Genomic DNA, 25,291 nt, shown 5'->3' with positions numbered 1-25,291 from the left:
ATAGACCCTCCCTGTCACCCCTCAGGGTTAGGTCACTATATAGACCCTCCCTGTCACCCCTCAGGGTTAGGTCACTATATAGACCCTCCCTGTCACCCCTCAGGGTTAGGTCACTATATAGACCCTCCCTTTCACCCCTCAGGGTTAGGTCACTATATAGACCCTCCCTGTCACCCCTCAGGGTTAGGTCACTATATAGACCCTCCCTGTCACCCCTCAGGGTTAGGTCACTATATAGACCCTCCCTTTCACCCCTCAGGGTTAGGTCACTATATAGACCCTCCCTGTCACCCCTCAGGGTTAGGTCACTATATAGACCCTCCCTGTCACCCCTCAGGGTTAGGTCACTATATAGACCCTCCCTGTCACCCCTCAGGGTTAGGTCACTATATAGACCCTCCCTGTCACCCCTCAGGGTTAGGTCACTATATAGACCCTCCCTTTCACCCCTCAGGGTTAGGTCACTATATAGACCCTCCCTGTCACCCCTCAGGGTTAGGTCACTATATAGACCCTCCCTTTCACCCCTCAGGGTTAGGTCACTATATAGACCCTCCCTGTCACCCCTCAGGGTTAGGTCACTATATAGACCCTCCCTGTCACCCCTCAGGGTTAGGTCACTATATAGACCCTCCCTGTCACCCCTCAGGGTTAGGTCACTATATAGACCCTCCCTGTCACCCCTCAGGGTTAGGTCACTATATAGACCCTCCCTGTCACCCCTCAGGGTTAGGTCACTATATAGACCCTCCCTGTCACCCCTCAGGGTTAGGTCACTATATAGACCCTCCCTGTCACCCCTCAGGGTTAGGTCACTATATAGACCCTCCCTGTCACCCCTCAGGGTTAGGTCACTATATAGACCCTCCCTTTCACCCCTCAGGGTTAGGTCACTATATAGACCCTCCCTGTCACCCCTCAGGGTTAGGTCACTATATAGACCCTCCCTGTCACCCCTCAGGGTTAGGTCACTATATAGACCCTCCCTGTCACCCCTCAGGGTTAGGTCACTATATAGACCCTCCCTGTCACCCCTCAGGGTTAGGTCACTATATAGACCCTCCCTCTCACCCCTCAGGGTTAGGTCACTATATAGACCCTCCCTGTCACCCCTCAGGGTTAGGTCACTATATAGACCCTCCCTGTCACCCCTCAGGGTTAGGTCACTATATAGACCCTCCCTGTCACCCCTCAGGGTTAGGTCACTATATAGACCCTCCCTGTCACCCCTCAGGGTTAGGTCACTATATAGACCCTCCCTGTCACCCCTCAGGGTTAGGTCACTATATAGACCCTCCCTTTCACCCCTCAGGGTTAGGTCACTATATAGACCCTCCCTGTCACCCCTCAAGGTTAGGTCACTATATAGACCTGCCCTGTCACCCCTCAGGGTTAGGTCACTATATAGACCCTCCCTGTCACCCCTCAGGGTTAGGTCACTATATAGACCCTCCCTCTCACCCCTCAGGGTTAGGTCACTATATAGACCCTCCCTGTCACCCCTCAGGGTTAGGTCACTATATAGACCCTCCCTCTCACCCCTCAGGGTTAGGTCACTATATAGACCCTCCCTTTCACCCCTCAGGGTTAGGTCACTATATAGACCCTCCCTGTCACCCCTCAGGGTTAGGTCACTATATAGACCCTCCCTTTCACCCCTCAGGGTTAGGTCACTATATAGACCCTCCCTGTCACCCCTCAGGGTTAGGTCACTATATAGACCCTCCCTGTCACCCCTCAGGGTTAGGTCACTATATAGACCCTCCCTGTCACCCCTCAGGGTTAGGTCACTATATAGACCCTCCCTGTCACCCCTCAGGGTTAGGTCACTATATAGACCCTCCCTCTCACCCCTCAGGGTTAGGTCACTATATAGACCCTCCCTTTCACCCCTCAGGGTTAGGTCACTATATAGACCCTCCCTGTCACCCCTCAGGGTTAGGTCACTATATAGACCCTCCCTGTCACCCCTCAGGGTTAGGTCACTATATAGACCCTCCCTGTCACCCCTCAGGGTTAGGTCACTATATAGACCCTCCCTGTCACCCCTCAGGGTTAGGTCACTATATAGACCCTCCCTTTCACCCCTCAGGGTTAGGTCACTATATAGACCCTCCCTCTCACCCCTCAGGGTTAGGTCACTATATAGACCCTCCCTGTCACCCCTCAGGGTTAGGTCACTATATAGACCTGCCCTGTCACCCCTCAGGGTTAGGTCACTATATAGACCCTCCCTCTCACCCCTCAGGGTTAGGTCACTATATAGACCCTCCCTGTCACCCCTCAGGGTTAGGTCACTATATAGACCCTCCCTGTCACCCCTCAGGGTTAGGTCACTATATAGACCCTCCCTGTCACCCCTCAGGGTTAGGTCACTATATAGACCCTCCCTGTCACCCCTCAGGGTTAGGTCACTATATAGACCCTCCCTGTCACCCCTCAGGGTTAGGTCACTATATAGACCTGCCCTGTCACCCCTCAGGGTTAGGTCACTATATAGACCTGCCCTGTCACCCCTCAGGGTTAGGTCACTATATAGACCCTCCCTGTCACCCCTCAGGGTTAGGTCACTATATAGACCCTCCCTGTCACCCCTCAGGGTTAGGTCACTATATAGACCCTCCCTGTCACCCCTCAGGGTTAGGTCACTATATAGACCTGCCCTGTCACCCCTCAGGGTTAGGGTTATGTACAGTAGAGGGCATAAGAAATCCATATGGTGATAAACAACATCCTTGTTTAACATCCCACAGAAACTGACTTCGCAGCGGAATCCTCAGCCTAGCGTAGGACAGTATATTTTAACTGCTAGCTTTCTAGGTTGGTTTATGTGCCAGCTGTAGTCACGGCCCTGTCAGTAGGAGGCAGAGCTGGGGTTTAGAAGCCAGCTGTGTGACCTCTCCTGACCTCTATGACCTCTCCTGCCCCTGGGACACTCATCATCCAGCCCTGGGTTTATGTGCCTGCTCAAGGTTAGGCCAGCTCAGACACCAAACCCAGCTCAGACACCAACCCCAGGCAAGATACCAACCCCAGCTCAGACACCAACCCCAGCTCAGACACCAACCCCAGCTCAGACAACAACCCCAGCTCAGACAACAACCCCAGCTCAGACACCAACCCCAGCTCAGACACCAACCCCAGCTCAGACACCAAACCCAGCTCAGACACCAACCCCAGGCAAGATACCAACCCCAGCTCAGACACCAACCCCAGCTCAGACAACAACCCTAGCTCAGACACCAGCCCCAGCTCAGACAACAACCCCAGCTCAGACAACAACCCCAGCTCAGACACCAACCCCAGCTCAGACACCAAACCCAGCTCAGACACCAACCCCAACTCAGACAACAACCCCATCTTAGACACCAACCCCATCTCAGACACCAAACCCAGCTCAGACACCAACCCCAGCTCAGACAACAACCCCAGCTCAGACACCAACCCTAGCTCAGACACCAGCCCCAGCTCAGACACCAACCCCAGCTCAGACAACAACCCCAGCTCAGACACCAGCCCCAGCTCAGACACCAAACCCAGCTCAGACAACAACCCCATCTCAGACACCAACCCCAGCTCAGACACCAAACCCAGCTCAGACACCAACCCCAGCTCAGACACCAACCCCAGCTCAGACACCAAACCCAGCTCAGACACCAACCCCAGCTCAGACACCAACCCCAGCTCAGACACCAACCCCAGCTCAGACACCAACCCCAGCTCAGACACAGTCAGGTCACACAGCAGGAAGGCATCAGCTGCTTTAGCTGGAACCACCACGCTAAAATAAGCTAACCTAAGACTTACAGCTGATGAGCTAACCTAAGACTTACAGCTGATGAGCTAACCTAAGACTTACAGCTGAAGATGAGCTAACCTAAGACTTACAGGTGAAGATGAGCTAACCTAAGACTTACAGCTGATGAGCTAACCTAAGACTTGCAGGTGAAGATGAGCTAACCTAAGACTTACAGCTGAGATGAGCTAACCTAAGACTTACAGGTGAAGATGAGCTAACCTAACACTTACAGCTGAGATGAGCTAACCTAAGACTTACAGGTGAAGATGAGCTAGCCTAAGACTTACAGCTGAGATGAGCTAACCTAAGACTTACAGCTGAGATGAGCTAACCTAAGACTTACAGGTGAAGCTACAGCTAACCTAAGACTTACAGCTGAGATGAGCTAACCTAAGACTTACAGCTGAGATGAGCTAGCCTAAGACTTACAGCTGAGATGAGCTAACCTAAGACTTACAGGTGAAGCTACAGCTAACCTAAGACTTACAGCTGATGCGCTAACCTAAGACTTACAGCTGAAGATGCGCTAACCTAAGACTTACAGGTGAAGCTACAGCTAACCTAAGACTTACAGCTGAGATGAGCTAACCTAAGACTTACAGGTGAAGATGAGCTAACCTAAGACGTATAGCTGAGATGAGCTAACCTAAGACTTACAGTTGATGAGCTAGCCTAAGACTTACAGCTGAAGATGAGCTAACCTAAGACTTACAGGTGAAGCTACAGCTAACCTAAGACTTACAGCAGAGATGAGCTAACCTAAGACTTATAGCTGAGATGAGCTAAACTAAGACTTACAGCTGAAGATGAGCTAACCTAAGACTTACAGCTGAAGATGAGCTAACCTAAGACTTACAGCTGAAGATGAGCTAACCTAAGACTTACAGCTGAAGCTACAGCTAACCTAAGACTTACAGCTGAAGCTACAGCTAACCTAAGACTTACAGCTGAAGCTACAGCTAACCTAAGACTTACAACTCAAGCTACATCCACACACATTTGTATCAAAATAAATGGTGTTGTGTCTTTGTTTTGATTAGTTTAGTAAAGAAGTCTACAAAGTGTAAAACCAGAGAGTGTATTGTACTCTACCCGATTTAGCCTCTCGCCAGAGGGCGAGGAGCGAGATCTGAAGTGCTGGGGTGCAGGCCTCTCAGAGCGCTCCAGCAGGTCCTCCGCAGAGGCTGACTTGCCAGAGTTCCGGGCTGGAACTGCCCTCTCAAAGGCTCCATCGCCTCGCAGGAAAAACTCCTGGCTCTGGAGTGCCTCATAGTCCTGGGCTGGTTCTTCTCTACCAAGGCTGGATCTGGGCAGCTCTCCCTCTAGTAGCCTGTGGAATCCCGAGGTGTCTGGGTGGGTGGTGGAGATTGAGGCTGGGGCCTTGGCCTGGATGCGTGGTGCAGTGACCCTGCCTGGATAGAAGCCCTGGAGGCCAGGAGGCAGGGTGGAGCAGAGCCTTCCCCCACCAGAGAGACTGCTGTCTTGACCAAGAGGCTCCTGAAGAGAGGCTAGGCTGGTGGTGGAGGTTGAAGAAACACTCCGGGTGTCTGTAAAGGGCTGCAGGTAGGCGCTGTGAGGGCGGTCACGGTGGGCACGCCCTCCCTCTGACCTGTCCCTATCCCTGTCTGTCCTCCAGCTTCTCTTCCTCTCCATGTAGTCGGCCAGGGCGTCCTGCTGCAGCTGCCGGAGCTCCGGCCGGGACACGGCTAGACTAGCCTGGGAGCCCTGGAGGCCCTGGGGAGCCTGGGAGCCCTGGAGGCGCTGGGGAGCCTGGGAGCTGGAGCTCAGGCTGCGACTGGCAGCCATCTCAAACATCCTCCTGCGGTCCGCCACGCTGGTCTCTGTACCTGGTAAAAGAAACAGCTGGTGCTGGCTAGTCCTCCTTGGGTCAGACTCCAACCCCACCTAGAAGAAGAAGAACAAGAAACCTTTATTTTCCAGAAAACAGAAATGTGTCTCTTGCTTTCTAACCCAACCCCCTAAGACACACACACCAAGTCGCAGTGCAGCGCTCTGAATGTAGAGCCTACCAGATGGGCTAAATGCCTTTTATGCTCACTTCGAGGGAAGCAACACTGAAGCATGCATGAGAGCACCAGCTGTTCCAGACGACTGTGATCACCCTCTCCGTAGCCTTTAAACAATCAACATTCACAAGGCCACGGGGCCAGACGGATTACCAGGGCATGTACTCCGAGCATGTGTGGACCAACTGGCAAGTGTCTTCACTGACATTTTCAATCTCTCCCTGACCGAGTCTGTAATAGCTACATGTTTCAAGAAGAACCCCATAGTCCCTGTGCCCAAGAAAGCGAAAGTAACCTGCCTAAATGACTACCGACCCGTAGCACTTACATCTGTAGCCATGAAATGCTTTGAAATGCTGGACATGACTCACATCAACACCATCATCCCGGAAATCCTAGACCAACTCCAATTTGCATACCGCCCCAACAGATCCACAGAAGAGGCCATCTCAATCACACTCCACACTGCCCTTTCCCACCTGGACAAAAGGAACACCTATGTGAGAATGCTGTTCATTGACTACAGCTCAGCGTTCAACACCATAGTGCCCACAAAGCTCATCACTAAGCTACGGACCCTTGGACTAAACACCTCCCTCTGCAACTGGATGCTGGACTTCCAGACGGGCCGCCCCCAGGTGGTAAGGGTAGGCAACAACACATCTGCCACGCTGATCCTCAACACGGGGGCCCCTCAGGGGTGCGTGCTTAGTCCCCTCCTGTACTTCCTGTTCACCCACAACTGAGTGGCCAAGCACAACTCCAACACCATCATTACGTTTGCCGAAAACACAACGGTGGTAGGCCTGATCACCGACAATGATGAGACAATCTATATGGAGGAAGTCAGAGACCTGGCAGTGTGGTGCCAGGACAACAACCTCTGCCTCAACGTGATCAAGACAAAGGAGCTGATCATGGACTACAGGAAAAGGAGGGCCGAACACTCCCCCATTCACATTGACGGTGGAGCGGTTCGAGAGTTTGTGTCCACATCACCAACCAACTATCATGTTCCAAACACACCAAGAAAGGAAAGGAGACTAAAAAGATTTGGCATGGGTCCCCAGATCCTCAAAAAGTTCTACAGCTCCAACATTGACCGGTTGCATCACTGCCTGGTATGGCAACTGCTAAGGCGCTACTTGAGGGTAGTGTGTACAGCCCAGTACATCACTGGGGCCAAGCTTCCTGCCATCCAGGACCTCTATACTAGGCAGTGTTAGAGGAAGGCCCTAAAAAAATGTGAAAGACTCCAGTCATCCAAGTCATCGACTGTTCTCTCTGCTACCGCACGGCACCGGACAGTGAAGGGCCAAGAGCCCCCCCTTTGTTTTTACACTGCTGCTACTCGCTGTTTATTATCTATGCATAGTCACTTTACCCCTAACTAAATATACATATTACCTTGACTAACCCGTACCCCTGCACATTGCCTCGGTACCAGTATCCCCTCTATATAACCTTGTTATTGTTATTTTATTGTGTTACTTGAAAAAAAAAAAAAAAAAAGTACTTTAGTTAATTTAATAAATATTTTTTCAACTCTATTTCTTGAACTGCATTGTTGGTTAAGGGCTTGTAAGTAAGTATTTCACTATAAGGTCTACTACACCTGTTGTATTCGGCCCATGTGACAAATAAAATGTTATTTTATTTGAGTAAGGTTTTAGAAGTACAGGGTCAGCCACAGTGCAGCATCACTGAACGGAGAGCAGTAAGGGTTTAGGAAGTACAGGGTCAGCCACAGTGCAGCATCCCTGAATGGAGAGCAGTAAGGGTTTAGGAAGTACAGGGTCAGCCACAGTGCAGCATCACTGAACGGAGAGCAGTAAGGGTTTAGGAAGTACAGGGTCAGCCACAGTGCAGCATCCCTGAATGGAGAGCAGTAAGGGTTTAGGAAGTACAGGGTCAGCCACAGTGCAGCATCCCTGAATGGAGAGCAGTAAGGGTTTAGGAAGTACAGGGTCAGCCACAGTGCAGCATCACTGAATGGAGAGCAGTAAGGGTTTAGGAAGTACAGGGTCAGCCACAGTGCAGCATCACTGAATGGAGAGCAGTAAGGGTTTAGGAAGTACAGGGTCAGCCACAGTGCAGCATCCCTGAATGGAGAGCAGTAAGGGTTTAGGAAGTACAGGGTCAGCCACAGTGCAGAATCCCTGAATGGAGAGCAGTAAGGGTTTAGGAAGTACAGGGTCAGCCACAGTGCAGCATCACTGAACGGAGAGCAGTAAGGGTTTAGGAAGTACAGGGTCAGCCACAGTGCAGCATCACTGAACGGAGAGCAGTAAGGGTTTAGGAAGTACAGGGTCAGCCACAGTGCAGCATCACTGAACGGAGAGCAGTAAGGTTTTAGGAAGTACAGGGTCAGCCACAGTGCAGCATCCCTGAATGGAGAGCAGTAAGGGTTTAGGAAGTACAGGGTCAGCCACAGTGCAGCATCCCTGAATGGAGAGCAGTAAGGGTTTAGGAAGTACAGGGTCAGCCACAGTGCAGCATCCCTGAACGGAGAGCAGTAAGGGTTTAGGAAGTACAGGGTCAGCCACAGTGCAGCATCACTGAACGGAGAGCAGTAAGGGTTTAGGAAGTACAGGGTCAGCCACAGTGCAGCATCACTGAACGGAGAGCAGTAAGGGTTTAGGAAGTACAGGGTCAGCCACAGTGCAGCATCACTGAACGGAGAGCAGTAAGGGTTTAGGAAGTACAGGGTCAGCCACAGTGCAGCATCACTGAACGGAGAGCAGTAAGGGTTTAGGAAGTAAAGGGTCAGCCACAGTGCAGCATCACTGAACGGAGAGCAGTAAGGGTTTAGGAAGTACAGGGTCAGCCACAGTGCAGCATCACTGAATGGAGAGCAGTAAGGGTTTAGGAAGTGCAGGGTCAGCCACAGTGCAGCATCCCTGAATGGAGAGCAGTAAGGGTTTAGGAAGTACAGGGTCAGCCACAGTGCAGCATCACTGAATGGAGAGCAGGAAGGGTTTAGGAAGTACAGGGTCAGCCACAGTGCAGCATCCCTGAATGGAGAGCAGTAAGGGTTTAGGAAGTACAGGGTCAGCCACAGTGCAGCATCCCTGAATGGAGAGCAGGAAGGGTTTAGGAAGTACAGGGTCAGCCACAGTGCAGCATCCCTGAATGGAGAGCAGTAAGGGTTTAGGAAGTACAGGGTCAGCCACAGTGCAGCATCCCTGAATGGAGAGCAGCAAGGGTTGCAGCTCACTCATCTCAATATCTGCGGTGCTGTTCGCTGCAACGCCATCTCACTGAGTCTACCTTTAAGTGTCTTGATTAAGGGCAAAACAGCAGGAGATAGGATCTTGGATACTTTGACTCACCTCATGCATGTTCTCAGGCTCGGAGTAGGACCTCTTCTTCTTCTCCATGGTGAGTCGCTTACGCCCACCGATACGGGCCGGGACTGGTGGGCCCATGGCCAGGACGCTGAGGAGCTCTGGAGGACCGAACCTATCGGGCTCTGGGGTGACAACGTGCCTCTCTTTGGGGGTGTGAGGTGAGGGAAAGGTGGCTGGGGCTGGGATTGGGTCTGGGACAGTGACCGTAAGCCTCTCTTTGGGGGTGTGAGGCGAGTGAAAGGTGGTTGGGGCTGGGATTGGGACTGGGTCTGGGACAGTGACCGTAAGCCTTTCTTTGGGGGTGTGAGTGTTGGTAGCTAGGGCAAGGGCTCGGGTGGAGGCTTGGACAGTAGTGGAGACAATGGAGGGTTTGGGGCTGGTCTTAGGTGCCTTCCTCTTGGCGGGGATGGGAGGGGAGTGGTTGTTATCACTCCCGTTGGCGCTGATTCCCAGATCCCTGCGTCTGAAGGAGGTGGATCTGAGCACCTTGGACTGGGCGTCCTTGATACTGTTCCTGTAGGCCCGATTAAAGGACGTGTCCTGGATGGTCCCCAGTAGGTCCTGCAGGTCATCCCTCCAATGGAACTCTCTGTCCCCATCCCTGTCAAAATCACAATGAGAATACCTTTTATTCACCAAGTACATTAACCTTTGACCTGGTGACAGAATATACAGACAGAATATAGACAATGTAATATACACATCATTTACACAATCTATACACAATCTATACACTATACACCAACATAAACTGAGTGTACAAAATATTAAGACCACCTGCTCTTTCCATGACATAGACTGACCAGGTGAATCCAGGTGAAAACTATGATCCCTTATTGATGTCACTTGTTAAATCCACTTCAATCAGTGTAGATGAAGGGCAGGAGACGGGTTAAAGACAACATGTTAAGCCTGGAGACAATTGAGACATAGATTGTGTGTGTGTATAGAGGGTGAATGGACAAGACAAAATATTAAAGTGCCTTTGAACGGGGTATGGTAGTAGGTGCCAGGCGCGTATGTATTTTACCTTTATTTCACTAGGCAAGTCAGTTAAGAACAAATTCTTATTTTCAATGACAGCCTAGGAACAGTGGGTTAACTGGTCTAGGAACAGTGGGTTAAGTGCCTGTTCAGGGGCAGAACGACAGATTTGTACCTTGTCAGCTCGGGGATTTGAACTTGCAACCTTCCGGTTACTAGTCCAACGCTCTAACCACTAGGCTACCCTGCCGCCCCATTGAGGCTGTTCTGAAGATAAAAGGGGAGGTGCAACACAATATTAGGAAGGAGTTCCTTATGTTTTGTACACTTTGTATATACAATATTGAACGATTACCTGTCTCTGTCGTGGCCCTCCTGGCTCCCCAGTTGGAAGGTGCTCCTGCTCCTCTGCAGGGCCGAGCCAGGGTGAGGGTCCTGGGGATTAGGGTGGTGGTGATGGGGGTACCTGGAGCTCTGGGTCTGGTCACAACTCCCTGGCCTCTGCTGCTCTGCGTAATGATGACCCTCGTGGGCCACCGTTGTTTTCCAATGATGTGAGCTAGAGGAGGAGCTCAGTGTTCTGCAGGTGCTGCTGGGGCTGCTAGTTCTCTCCAGCGTGCTACGCAGGTCATCCATACCAGCCCTCTCATGGTGCTGGGGCTGAGACTGGGGCTGAGACTGGGGCTGGGTTGGACGGGAGGAGGAGGGCCTCGGATTGGTGTGGTTGGCGCTGGTGCTTTTACTCCTCTGCTTCCCCTGCCCATGGCTCTGCTCGCGGCCCTCGAAGCGGTTCACTTTCTCCAGAACAGAGAGGCTCCTCTGGTGACTACTCTGGCTGTTGCCGGAGCTCTCTGGACTGTCACAACGCTGGACATCTGCTAGGACGTTCTGCAGCTGGGTCAGGGGGTGCTCTGGTCCCCTCTGGTCCCTCTGCGGTTGGGGGGGAATTGGATCGCTGTAGTACCAAAGGGGGGACCTGGATCTATGGTCATTGACCTGAAGGTCTGGCCCCTGGGCCCTCTGCTCTACCCACTGGTCAGACACCTGGGCCCTCTGCTCTACCTGTTGGTCTGGCCCTTGGGCCCTCTGCTCTACCCGCTGGTTAGACACCTGTGCCCTCTGCTCTACCTGCTGGTCAGGCCCCTGGGCCCTCTGCTCTACCTGCTGGTCAGGCCCCTGGGCCCTCCGCTCTACCTGCTGGTCAGGCCCCTGGGCCCTCCGCTCTACCTGCTGGTCAGGCCCCTGGGCCCTCTGCTCTACCCGCTGGTCAGACACCTGTGCCCTCTGCTCTACCTGCTGGTCAGGCCCCTGGGCCCTCCGCTCTACCTGCTGGTCAGGCCCCTGGGCCCTCCGCTCTACCTGCTGGTCAGGCCCCTGGGCCCTCCGCTCTACCTGCTGGTCAGGCCCCTGGGCCCTCTGCTCTACCCGCTGGTCAGACACCTGTGCCCTCCGCTCTACCCGCTGGTCAGGCCCCTGGGCCCTCCGCTCTACCTGCTGGTCAGGCCCCTGGGCCCTCTGCTCTACCCGCTGGTCAGACACCTGTGCCCTCCGCTCTACCCGCTGGTCAGGCCCCTGGGCCCTCCGCTCTACCTGCTGGTCAGGCCCCTGTGCCCTCTGCTCTACCCGCTGGTCAGACACCTGTGCCCTCTGCTCTACCCGCTGGTCAGACACCTGTGCCCTCTGCTCTACCTGCTGGTCAGGCCCCTGTGCCCTCTGCTCTACCCGCTGGTCAGACACCTGTGCTGGGGTACTAGTGCTGTTGCTCCCCTGGGGAACATGTCCCTGTGCGATCTTACTGGGCATGGTGGTGCCTGCCACTGGGTGACTAGTGTGGTGACTGGGCTCTGTGTGTCTGACCTGCCCTTCCTCCCTGATCTGGCCCTGTCGATGGTGCTCAGGGCAGCTCTCTGAGCCCTGGGAGTACTTGGGTAGCCTCTCTCCCCGTGGTTGGACTGGAGTGTATGGGTCCCTTCTCTCCTGGCCTATAGACTGGCCTATAGACTGGCCTATAGACTGGACTGAGGAGAGTCTGGATGCCTGACCCTGGCCTTGGCTCTGACCCAGTCCCTGGCCTTGGCTCTGACCCTGGCTCTGACCCTGGCCTTGGCTCTGACCCTGACCTTGGCTCTGACCCTGACTTTGGCTCTGACCCTGTCCCTGGCCTTGGCTCTGACCCTGTCCCTGGCTCTGACCCTGTCCTTGGCTCTGACCCTGTCCCTGGCCTTGGCTCTGACACTGTCCTTGGCTCTGACCCTGTCCCTGGCTCTGACACTGTCCTTGACCCTGGCTCTGACCCTGGCTCTGACCCTGACACTGTCCCTGATCCTGACCCTGTCCCTGATCCTGACCCTGGCTCTGACCCTGTCCCTGATCCTGACCCTGGCTCTGACCCTGATCCTGACCCTGGCTCTGACCCTGTCCTTGGCTCCTCTGGCTCTGCCTTTGGGATACGGTCTGTCCCTCTCCCTTCAGATGAGACCTGTAGAGACCCAGTTTAGTTTGGGTCTCCTCGTACCCTGACTTTCCCCCCACTCTGTCTGCGGGTTGGGTTGGATGAGCTGGCTGTTTGGGTGGAGGCTGAGCAAAGTCAGGATGCTGAGGCTGGCCAGAGGAAGTGACATAGGAGGATATAGAGGGGTTGCTTTGGTATCCATTCTCCACCACTACCGCCATCCCTGTATCCACACTGACCCCCAGCCTTAACCCCTGGAGCTCTCTCTGTCTGCTCAGACTGCTCTCCCTGGCCAGGGCTGGGTACATGCTGCTGGGGTTGGGGCTGCTGGTGGGCATCTGGGCATAGTGGGGCTCCGGTGGGGGTACAGGGTAGATGCCCTGGGGCAGCATGAGGCAGCCAGACTGGGTGGATGTTTGCTGGGGCTCGGGGGGCGGTGGGAAGCCCTGACCCACGCCCTGTTTGGGCTTGGTGGTAGGGCTAGAAGAAGAAGAAGACATGTTTTGTAACAACAACAACAACAACAACAACAACATACACATGACTACATTAGAGAAACAGAGATGACTGGTGAAACAAACACAACTCATGATGTCCATGGGTTTGCTAATAGATACAATAAAAGAATAATAATAAAATTAAAATAATAAATACCTGCTCTCAGGACTCTTCTCTATGACGGTGTGGAGCTGGCCCTCGGCCCCGTAGGAGCCCTTCCCCGAGCCGGAGGCCACGGAGCCAGAGGAGTGGTACCAGGAGGAGGTGGACCCCTTGTGGAGAGCCCTGAGGGAGCGAGCCTGATCCAGGCTGGACCACGAATTTGGTCTCTCATGGTTCCTGATAGCCGCGTAGCTGTCGCTCCGCATGGGAGGAGCCGGCGCCCCCTTCAGGCTCTCGTAGGAACTGCGGCTGGCGCTCTGACCCCAAATGGGCCCAACACTGTGACGGTTGGGGTTATTACCATGGTTACCACCACCGCTACTTCCGCCACTGCTGTTACTACTGCTACTGGTGGCGCGGTAACAGGCGGCCCCGCCCACACTACAAGACCCCGCCCTGCCAGTCTCGTGGCTGCGTAGCAACGCAGCAGAGGCGGAGCTAACCTCGTGCTCCTGAGCACCGCCCTGCTGGGGGTCGTAGACCGTATGGACATATCGGATGTCAGCTTGCTGCATTCCCTCTGCCCCGGCCCCGCCCCCTCCACTAATCCCACCCCTCTGCGGAACCGTCTCCATGGAGTACGATCTCTCTTTACCAAAGGTCGGAGCGGCCGCAAGGTACTCTGGGATACTAGAGCTGGTGGAGAAGGAGGAGTAGGCTGAGTCTCTCTTGCTGTGAAGGTGGTCCATGCTGTTGGAGGACTTGGAGGCAGACAGCTGGTGGCAGGAAGAGCTGGAGAGTACAGAAGTCCTTTATTTATCATTAGCAGTAGTAGGCTGCTCCAGCTGGAGACAGCATAACATATTATGTAGGGTAAAAACCATTCCATTGCGGTCCTCTCTGGAAATGATGATTACAAAGACAAGACAAGGATCAATAAGGCAGAACAAAAAGGTCATAGAAAAAGCCCATGTTAAAGAGCAGCACCTGTAGGCTGGGTGGCCGTGGTGTTCCCCAAGGCTCTCCATACTTCCTCTAGAACTGTACTGGTCCGGACTCTTCCTCAGGTAACCTGGGTCGTAGCCCGACAGGTCTGTAGTAGACGCACTGCGGAAGAGAAAGAGAGAGAGGTGTAAAGGAGGGAGAGAGAGAGATATAGAGAGAGGTGTAAAGGAGAAAGGGAGAGAGAGACAGAGAGGAATAAGACAGAAAGAGATAGGGATGGAGGTGTGACCAGGCACTAGGGATGGAGGTGTGACCAGGCACTAGGGATGGAGGTGTGACCAGGCACTAGGGATGGAGGTGTGACCAGACACTAGGGATGGAGGTGTGACCAGACACTAAGGATGGAGGTGTGACTAGGGATGGAGGTGTGACCAGGCACTAGGGATGCAGGTGTGACCAGACACTAGGGATGGAGGTGTGACCAGACACTAGGGATGGAGGTGTGACCAGACACTAGGGATGGAGGTGTGACCAGACACTAGGGATGGAGGTGTGACCAGACACTATGGATGGAGGTGTGACCAGACACTAGAGATGGAGGTGTGACCAGGCACTAGGGATGGAGGTGTGACCAGACACTAGGGATGGAGGTGTGACCAGACACTAGGGATGGAGGTGTGACCAGACACTAGGGATGGAGGTGTGACCAGACACTATGGATGGAGGTGTGACCAGACACTAGAGATGGAGGTGTGACCAGGCACTAGGGATGGAGGTGTGACCAGACACTAGGGATGGAGGTGTGACCAGACACTAGGGATGGAGGTGTGACCAGACACTAGGGATTGAGGTGTGACTAGGGATGGAGGTGTGACCAGACACTAGAGATGGAGGTGTGACCAGGCACTAGGGATGGAGGTGTGACCAGACACTAGGGATGGAGGTGTGACTAGGGATGGAGGTGTGACCAGACACTAGGGATGGAGGTGTGACTAGGGATGGAGGTGTGACCAGACACTAGGGATGGAGGTGTGACCAGACACTAGGGATGGAGGTGTGACTAGGGATGGAGGTGTGACCAGACACTAAGGATGGAGGTCCTTCCGGGTTGGAGCGAGCGGTCGCATCTGCACTCGGTCCGCAGGTAGTATTACATTTCATTACATGTCATTATAGTACAACGGTTTGATTTGTCTAATCTTAGCAATTTCTTCTTAGCTAGCTACATAGCCGTCTTTGTATCATAGATAATTGCGTAATTATCGTATTTCGTCGTCCTAACGCAGTCTACACTGCCCTGCAGCTAGCCAGCTAGCTAACGTCCACCGTTAGCTAGTCCACCGTCTACCGATTAGCAGCACAACTATTACACTCAACTGAACAACTTGATTAGTGTAGTGTTAGCTAGCTACATAGTTGTCGTTGCTGTCTTCGTATCCAAGATAATTGTGTAGTTTAGAGTGTGTAGTTTTAGAGTGATTATCTTAATTTACCGAGGTTAGCTAGCCAGCTATTTGTCGTCCTTATCGTAGGAGACACTGCTAGCTAGCCAACAGCTAGCCAACGTCTACCGAACAGAACTTCCGCACTCAACAATCCGGTCGCATTTCGCTTCGCTCCACAGGTAGTATCACATTTTTCATTTAATTTCATTACAGTACAACGGCTTGATTTGTTTGATCGTAGCTAGCTACATAGCTAGCTACATAGCCGTCTTTGTATCAAAGATAATTGTGTAGTCTAGAGCGATTTCCTAGGTTAGCTAGCCAGCTATTGTCGTTCTTTTAACGCAACGTAACGTAATCAACACTGCTAGCTAGCCAGCTAGCCCCGAATAGCAGCACAGTAGAAACTATTACACTCAACGGAACGACTTGATTAGTGTAGTGTCAACAACGCAGCCATTGCCAGCTAGCCTACATAGTCAACAACGCAGCCTCTGCCAGCTAGCCTACTTCAGCAGTACTGTATCATTTTAATCATTTTAGTCAATAAGATTCTTGCTACGTAAGATTAACTTTCTGAACACTCGAGACGTGTAGTCCACTTGTCATTCCAATCTCCTTTGCATTAGCGTAGCCTCTTGTGTAGCCTGTCAACTATGTGTCTGTCTATCCCTGTTCTCTCCTCTCTGCACAGACCATACAAACGCTCCACACCGCGTGGCCGCGGCCACCCTAATCTGGTGGTCCCAGCGCGCACGACCCACGTGGAGTTCCAGGTCTCCGGTAGCCTCTGGAACTGCCGATCTGCGGCCAACAAGGCAGAGTTCATCTCAGCCTATGCCTCCCTCCAGTCCCTCGACTTCTTGGCACTGACGGAAACATGGATCACCACAGACAACACTGCTACTCCTACTGCTCTCTCTTCGTCTGCCCACGTGTTCTCGCACACCCCGAGAGCTTCTGGTCAGCGGGGTGGTGGCACCGGGATCCTCATCTCTCCCAAGTGGTCATTCTCTCTTTCTCCCCTTACCCATCTGTCTATCGCCTCCTTTGAATTCCATGCTGTCACAGTTACCAGCCCTTTCAAGCTTAACATCCTTATCATTTATCGCCCTCCAGGTTCCCTCGGAGAGTTCATCAATGAGCTTGATGCCTTGATAAGCTCCTTTCCTGAGGACGGCTCACCTCTCACAGTTCTGGGCGACTTTAACCTCCCCACGTCTACCTTTGACTCATTCCTCTCTGCCTCCTTCTTTCCACTCCTCTCCTCTTTTGACCTCACCCTCTCACCTTCCCCCTACTCACAAGGCAGGAAATACGCTCGACCTCATCTTTACTAGATGCTGTTCTTCCACTAACCTCATTGCAACTCCCCTCCAAGTCTCCGACCACTACCTTGTATCCTTTTCCCTCTCGCTCTCATCCAACACTTCCCACACTGCCCCTACTCGGATGGTATCGCGCCGTCCCAACCTTCGCTCTCTCTCCCCCGCTACTCTCTCCTCTTCCATCCTATCATCTCTTCCCTCTGCTCAAACCTTCTCCAACCTATCTCCTGATTCTGCCTCCTCAACCCTCCTCTCCTCCCTTTCTGCATCCTTTGACTCTCTATGTCCCCTATCCTCCAGGCCGGCTCGGTCCTCCCCTCCCGGCTCGGTCCTCCCCTCTCGACGACTCATTGCGAGCTCACAGAACAGGGCAGCCGAGCGGAAATGGAGGAAAACTCGCCTCCCTGCGGACCTGACATCCTTTCACTCCCTCCTCTCTACATTTTCCTCTTCTCTCTCTGCTGCTAAAGCCACTTTCTACCACTCTAAATTCCAAGCATCTGCCTCTAACCCTAGGAAGCTCTTTGCAACCTTCTCCTCCCTCCTGAAACCTCCTCCCCCTCCCCCCCTCCTCCCTCTCTGCAGATGACTTCGTCAACCATTTTGAAAAGAAGGTCGACGACATCCGATCCTCGTTTGCTAAGTCAAACGACACCGCTGGTTCTGCTCACACTGCCCTACCCTGTGCTCTGACCTCTTTCTCCCCTCTCTCTCCAGATGAAATCTTGCGTCTTGTGACGGCCGGCCGCCCAACAACCTGCCCGCTTGACCCTATCCCCTCCTCTCTTCTCCAGACCATTTCCGGAGACCTTCTCCCTTACCTCACCTCGCTCATCAACTCATCCCTGACCGCTGGCTACGTCCCTTCCGTCTTCAAGAGAGCGAGAGTTGCACCCCTTCTGAAAAAACCTACACTCGATCCCTCCGATGTCAACAACTACAGACCAGTATCCCTTCTTTCTTTTCTCTCCAAAACTCTTGAACGTACCGTCCTTGGCCAGCTCTCCCGCTATCTCTCTCAGAATGACCTTCTTGATCCAAATCAGTCAGGTTTCAAGACTAGTCATTCAACTGAGACTGCTCTTCTCTGTATCACGGAGGCGCTCCGCACTGCTAAAGCTAACTCTCTCTCCTCTGCTCTCATCCTTCTAGACCTATCGGCTGCCTTCGATACTGTGAACCATCAGATCCTCCTCTCCACCCTCTCCGAGTTGGGCATCTCCGGCGCGGCCCACGCTTGGATTGCGTCCTACCTGACAGGTCGCTCCTACCAGGTGGCGTGGCGAGAATCCGTCTCCACACCACGTGCTCTCACCACTGGTGTCCCCCAGGGCTCTGTTCTAGGCCCTCTCCTATTCTCGCTATACACCAAGTCACTTGGCTCTGTCATAACCTCACATGGTCTCTCCTATCATTGCTATGCAGACGACACACAATTAATCTTCTCCTTTCCCCCTTCTGATGACCAGGTGGCGAATCGCATCTCTGCATGTCTGGCAGACATATCAGTGTGGATGACGGATCACCACCTCAAGCTGAACCTCGGCAAGACGGAGCTGCTCTTCCTCCCGGGGAAGGACTGCCCGTTCCATGATCTCGCCATCACGGTTGACAACTCCATTGTGTCCTCCTCCCAGAGATGTGTGTGATGTGTGACCAGACACTAGGGATGGAGGTGTGACCAGACACTAGTGATGGAGGTGTGACCAGACACTAGGGATGGAGATGTGACCAGACACAAGGGATGGAGGTGTGACCAGGCACTAGGGATGGAGGTGTGACCAGACACTAGGGATGGAGGTGTGACCAGACACTAGGGATGGAGGTGTGACCAGACACTAAGGATGGAGGTGTGACCAGACACTAGGGATGGAGGTGTGAGCAGACACTAGGGATGGAGGTGTGACCAGGCACTAGGGATGGAGGTGTGACCAGGCACTAGGGATGGAGGTGTGACCAGACACTAAGGATGGAGGTGTGACTAGGGATGGAGGTGTGACTAGGGATGGAGATGTGACCAGACACTAGGGATGGAGGTGTGACCAGACACTAGGGATGGAGGTGTGACCAGACACTAGGGATGGAGGTGTGACCAGGCACTAGGGATGGAGGTGTGACCAGACACTAAGGATGGAGGTGTGACTAGGGATGGAGGTGTGACCAGGCACTAGGGATGGAGGTGTGACCAGGCACTAGGGATGGAGGTGTGACCAGGCACTAGGGATGGAGGTGTGACCAGACACTAGGGATGGAGGTGTGACCAGACACTAGGGATGGAGGTGTGACCAGACACTAGGGATGGAGGTGTGACCAGACACTAGGGATGGAGGTGTGACCAGACACTAGGGATGGACTAGGGATGGAGGTGTAACCAGACACTAGGGATGAAGGTGTGACCAGACACTAGGGATGGAGGTGTGACCAGACACTAGGGATGGAGGTGTGACCAGACACTAGGGATGGAGGTGTGACCAGACACTAGGGATGGAGGTGTGACCAGACACTAGGGATGGAGGTGTGACCAGGCACTAGGGATGGAGGTGTGACCAGGCACTAGGGATGGAGGTGTGACCAGACACTAGGGATGGAGGTGTGACCAGACACTAGGGATGGAGGTGTGACCAGACACTAGGGATGGAGGTGTGACCAGACACTAGGGATGGAGGTGTGACCAGACACTAGGGATGGAGGTGTGACCAGACACTAGGGATGGAGGTGTGACCAGACACTAGGGATGGAGGTGTGACCAGACACTAGGGATGGAGGTGTGACCAGACACTAGGGATGGAGGTGTGACCAGACACTAGGATTGGAGGTGTGACCAGACACTAGGGATGGAGGTGTGACCAGACACTAGGGATGGAGGTGTGACCAGACACTAGGGATGGACTAGGGATGGAGGTGTGACCAGACACTAGGGATGGAGGTGTGACCAGACACTAGGGATGGAGGTGTGACCAGACACTAGGATTGGAGGTGTGACCAGACACTAGGGATGGAGGTGTGACCAGACACTAGGGATGGAGGTGTGACCAGACACTAGGGATGGACTAGGGATGGAGGTGTGACCAGACACTAGGGATGGAGGTGTGACCAGACACTAGGGATGGAGGTGTGACCAGACACTAGGATTGGAGGTGTGACCAGACACTAGGGATGGAGGTGTGACCAGACACTAGGGATGGAGGTGTGACCAGACACTAGGGATGGAGATATGACCAGGCACTAGGGATGGAGATATGAGCATGCGGGTCAGTGCAGAGGAGATGTGACCAGACACTAGGGATGGAGATATGAGCATGCGGGTCAGTGCAGAGGAGATGTGACCAGACACTAGGGATGGAGGTGTGACCAGACACTAGGGATGGAGATGTGACCAGACACTAGGGATGGAGATATGAGCATGCGGGTCAGTGCAGAGGAGATGTGACCAGACACTAGGGATGGAGGTGTGACCAGACACTAGGGATGGAGATGTGACCAGACACTAGGGATGGAGATATGAGCATGCGGGTCAGTGCAGAGGAGATGTGACCAGACACTAGGGATGGAGATGTGACCAGACACTAGGGATGGAGATGTGACCAGACACTAGGGATGGAGATATGAGCATGCGGGTCAGTGCAGAGGAGATGTGACCAGACACTAGGGATGGAGATATGAGCATGCGGGTCAGTGCAGAGGAGATGTGACCAGACACTAGGGATGGAGATATGAGCATGCGGGTCAGTGCAGAGGAGATGTGACCAGACACTAGGGATGGAGATATGAGCATGCGGGTCAGTGCAGAGGAGATGTGACCAGACACTAGGGATGGAGATGTGACCAGACACTAGGGATGGAGATATGAGCATGCGGGTCAGTGCAGAGGAGATGTAGTCTTTGTCTGTGTCTGTAAATTGTAGTTCGTATGTATAAGTTTGTAACTGAAGAGATTTTTTTCATGATGTAACAATTCCCCACCGATTTATCCAGAATAAACAATGTCAGTTCCCCGTTGATTAAACCAGTTTCAACCATCAATGGGGCCCCTGGGCTTGTTGCCCTTGTATGGTTATATAGGTGGAGGAGGGGGGATGGCAGGCAGAGTGTGTGTGTGTGTGTGTGTGTGTGTGTGTGTGTGTGTGTGTGTGTGTGTGTGTGTGTGTGTGTGTGTGTGCGTACATGTGACGTGTGTGTAGTCTGCATGCCTGTGTGTGTGTGTAGTCTGCATGCCTGTGTGTGTGTGTGTGTGTCGTCTGCATGCCTGTGTGTGTGTGTGTGTGTGTTTGTGACGTGTGTGTAGTCTGCATGCCTGTGTGTGTGTGTGTGTGCGTGTGTGTGTGTGTGCTGGGGGATGGTAGGGGCCCAGTGTTGGTTGATATTTCTACAGCAGTAATGACGATGAGGAGGACGTAACAGCTCTGAGATCAGCACTAATCGCTCTTATAGCAGCGCAATTACCTCGAGTTCTCTCCTACCAATTACCTTAATTTCTCTCCTACCATACTCTCAGAACTGGACAGGCTGCTATTTGCCTCTCCCTCTCTCTTCTCCACCCTCTCTCACTTTCTCTTCTCTCTCAGCAAATAACTGCCGACATTGGACGACCCGAGAGGGAGTGGGAGCTGCCATGGGAACGGTAGAGGTGAGGGGAGGTGTCACCAGGAATGTCCATCCATAGCAGACAGATGACGTCAATACCCCCCCCTCCCACCCCCTCATTCTGTTCTGACATCACTGACTTATAGGGCCTCAATGTCCTGGTCTGAACACAACAACAGTCTACATATAGACAGGTTGGTTGTTTAGCAACCAAAGTGACGCGGGTACAACTATGGTGCAAAACAGACGGTGTTGGCTTTGATTGTTGACAACATGTAAACTATATTTAGTCTCCAAATGTTGACTGAAAACATAAATAAATGTGCACAATGAACACTTGTTGTCTCTCAAATACACCGTTACAGTTGTTGCTTAGCTAGCTAGCGAATTTGAGCTATATTAGCATAGATGTGACTTCAGTCAAAACACATAAAAACAAGACATCGTATCAATACCAAGATGAAACGAGCCACCTACAATTCCCCACATGGTAGCGTCTTGTCATTGTTGCATCCAGAATCACAACACACTGCCTTCTGCCTCATTGAAGCATGTGCATCGTTTTAGTGACGTTGTAGGCTAACCCATTTACACACAAGCTGTCCTAAACACATCGACTTCACAGGCAGTTGTCTGGTGGATCAAATGTCCTTTCATGAGTCTCAGTCTAAGATAATACACTAAGATCATACACTACTGTTCTTTTATGAGTCTCAGTCTAAGATAATACACTACTGTTCTTTCATGAGTCTCAGTCTAAGATAATACACTACTGTTCTTTCATGAGTCTCAGTCTAAGATAATACACTACTGTCCTTTCATGAGTCTCAGTCTAAGATCATACACTACTGTTCTTTCATGAGTCTCAGTCTAAGATAATACACTACTGTCTTTTCATGAGTCTCAGTCTAAGATAATACAATACTGTCCTTTCATGAGTCTCAGTCTAAGATAATACACTACTGTTCTTTCATGAGTCTCAGTCTAAGATAATACACTACTGTTCTCTCATGAGTCTCAGTCCAAGATAATACACTACTGTTCTTTCATGAGTCTCAGTCTAAGATAATACACTACTGTTCTTTCATGAGTCTCAGTCCAAGATAATACACTACTGTCCTTTCATGAGTCTCAGTCTAAGATAATACACTACTGTCCTTTCATGAGTCTCAGTCTAAGATAATACACTACTGTCCTTTCATGAGTCTCAGTCTAAGATAATACACTACTGTTCTTTCATGAGTCTCAGTCTAAGATAATACACTACTGTTCTTTCATGAGTCTCAGTCCAAGATAATACACTACTGTCCTTTCATGAGTCTCAGTCTAAGATAATACACTACTGTCCTTTCATGAGTCTCAGTCTAAGATAATACACTACTGTCCTTTCATGAGTCTCAGTCTAAGATAATACACTACTGTTCTCTCATGAGTCTCAGTCCAAGATAATACACTACTGTCCTTTCATGAGTCTCAGTCTAAGATAATACACTACTGTCCTTTCATGAGTCTCAGTCTAAGATAATACACTACTGTCCTTTCATGAGTCTCAGTCTAAGATAATACACTACTGTCCTTTCATGAGTCTCAGTCTAAGATAATACACTACTGTCCTTTCATGAGTCTCAGTCTAAGATCATACACTACTGTTCTTTCATGAGTCTCAGTCTAAGATAATACACTACTGTTCTTTCATGAGTCTCAGTCCAAGATAATACACTAAGATAATACACTACTGTTCTTTCATGAGTCTCAGTCTAAGATAATACACTACTGTCCTTTCATGAGTCTCAGTCTAAGATAATACAATACTGTCCTTTCATGAGTCTCAGTCTGAGATCATACACTACTGTTCTCCATGAGAAACAGCTGGGTTCAACTGGGCAACAAAAGAGTGGTAACTTCATCCCAAATGGCACCCTATTCCCTATATAGTGCACTACTTTTGACCAGAGCCCTATAGAACCCTATTCCCTATATAGTGCACTACTTGGCACCCTATTCCCTATATAGTGCACTACTTTTGACCAGAGCCCTATAGAACCCTATTCCCTATGTAGTGCACTACTTTTGATCAGAGCCCTATGGAACCCTATTCCCTAAATAGTGCACTACTTAAGACCAGAGCTCTATGGCAGCCTAGAAAATGTCAAATATAAAATATATTTTGATTGACACTTTTGGGTTGCTACATGATTTCTTATGTGTTACTTCATAATTTTGATGTCTTAACTATTATTCCACAATGTAGAAAATAGTACAAATAAAGAAAAACATTTGAATGAGTAGGTATGTCCAACCTTTTGACTGGTACTGTGCACTAATTGAAGTGGATTTAACAAGTGGCATAAATAAGGGATCAGAGCTTTCACCTGGATTCACCTGGTCAGTATGTCATGGAAATATCAGGTGTTCCTAATGTTTTGTACACTCAGTATGTAATATGAACAATACAACCATCATACTTAACATGTTTAAGGATCTAAATATTTCCATATAAAATGTATAAAACCCACTTAAATAATAAGCCCTGACTTTCTGACAGGGGCCCTGTGTTCACCACTCCACACCATCAACAATGGATTTACAAATATATATTGATTTATCACTTGATTGATTGACTAACCTGGAGGGGTAGGTGTGATGCCAAGGAGGGTCCTGGGATATTTGCATCATGCTGGGGTCTGGCTGGCCCTCGCCTAGCTTGGTGGCGTGCCACGAGTGAGGTCTGGAGACAGGCTCGCTGCGTCTGTAGAACATAGATTTAGAACATAGAATTAGAACATAGAAGAGAGAGTGAGTTCTCGAGACAGGCTCGCTGTGTCTGTAGAACATAGATTTAGAACATAGAACATAGAATTAGAACATAGATTTAGAACATAGAATCAGAACATAGAAGAGAGAGTGAGTTCTCGAGACAGGCTCGCTGTGTCTGTAGAACATAGATTTAGAACATAGAACATAGAATTAGAACATAGAACATAGATTTAGAACATAGAAGAGAGAGTGAGTTCTCGAGACAGGCTTGCTGTGTCTGGAGAACATAGATTTAGAACATAGAACATAGATTTAGAACATAGATGAGAGAGTGAGTTCTGGAGACAGGCTCGCTGTGTCTGTAGAACATAGATTTAGAACACAGAACATAGATTTAGAACATAGAAGAGAGAGTGAGTCCTGGAGACAGGCTCGCTGTGTCTGTAGAACATAGATTTAGAACACAAAACATAGATTTAGAACATAGAAGAGAGAGTGAGTTCTTGAGACAGGCTCACTGTGTCTGCGGATGGAAGTTTAGAGTGGAGGGAGGTCAGGATCCAGGTCGACATTGAGATGGAGGGAGGTCAGGATCCAGGTCGACATTGAGATGGAGTGAGGTCAGGATCCAGGTCGACATTGAGATGGAGTGAGGTCAGGATCCAGGTCGACATTGAGATGGAGGGAGGTCAGGATCCAGGTCCACATTGAGATGGAGGGAGGTCAGGATCCAGGTCCACATTGAGATGGAGTGAGGTCAGGATCCAGGTCCACATTGAGATGGAGTGAGGTCAGCATCCAGGTCGACATTGAGATGGAGTGAGGTCAGGATCCAGGTCCACATTGAGATGGAGTGAGGTCAGGATCCAGGTCGACATTGAGATGGAGTGAGGTCAGGATCCAGGTCGACATTGAGATGGAGTGAGGTCAGGATCCAGGTCGACATTGAGATGGAGTGAGGTCAGGATCCAGGTCGACATTGAGATGGAGTGAGGTCAGGATCCAGGTCGACATTGAGAT

At 51.4% G+C, this 25,291-nt stretch overlaps 1 protein-coding gene across 3 annotated transcripts in view; it reads right to left on the bottom strand.

The window, feature by feature from the left end:
* LOC115122490 (protein Shroom3-like) overlaps window positions 1–25,291 on the bottom strand; it is a 166,312-nt gene that overhangs the window by 35,094 nt on the left and 105,927 nt on the right. For all 3 annotated transcript variants that reach the window (XM_065007629.1, XM_065007630.1, XM_065007631.1), the window contains 6 exons: window positions 24,141–24,263; window positions 14,200–14,319; window positions 13,267–14,004; window positions 10,516–13,092; window positions 9,159–9,777; window positions 4,892–5,704 (listed from right to left, as the gene is read on the bottom strand). In XM_065007629.1, coding sequence (XP_064863701.1) covers window positions 4,892–5,704; window positions 9,159–9,777; window positions 10,516–13,092; window positions 13,267–14,004; window positions 14,200–14,319; window positions 24,141–24,263 — 4,990 coding nt within the window. The remainder of the gene's footprint in view (window positions 1–4,891; window positions 5,705–9,158; window positions 9,778–10,515; window positions 13,093–13,266; window positions 14,005–14,199; window positions 14,320–24,140; window positions 24,264–25,291) is intronic.

Source organism: Oncorhynchus nerka, linkage group LG22 (assembly GCF_034236695.1).
Source record: "Oncorhynchus nerka isolate Pitt River linkage group LG22, Oner_Uvic_2.0, whole genome shotgun sequence".
Taxonomy (NCBI): Eukaryota; Metazoa; Chordata; class Actinopteri; order Salmoniformes; family Salmonidae; genus Oncorhynchus; species Oncorhynchus nerka.
The sequence above is the reverse complement of the archived record's forward strand: the minus strand, read 5'-3'. Positions and strand labels throughout refer to the sequence as shown.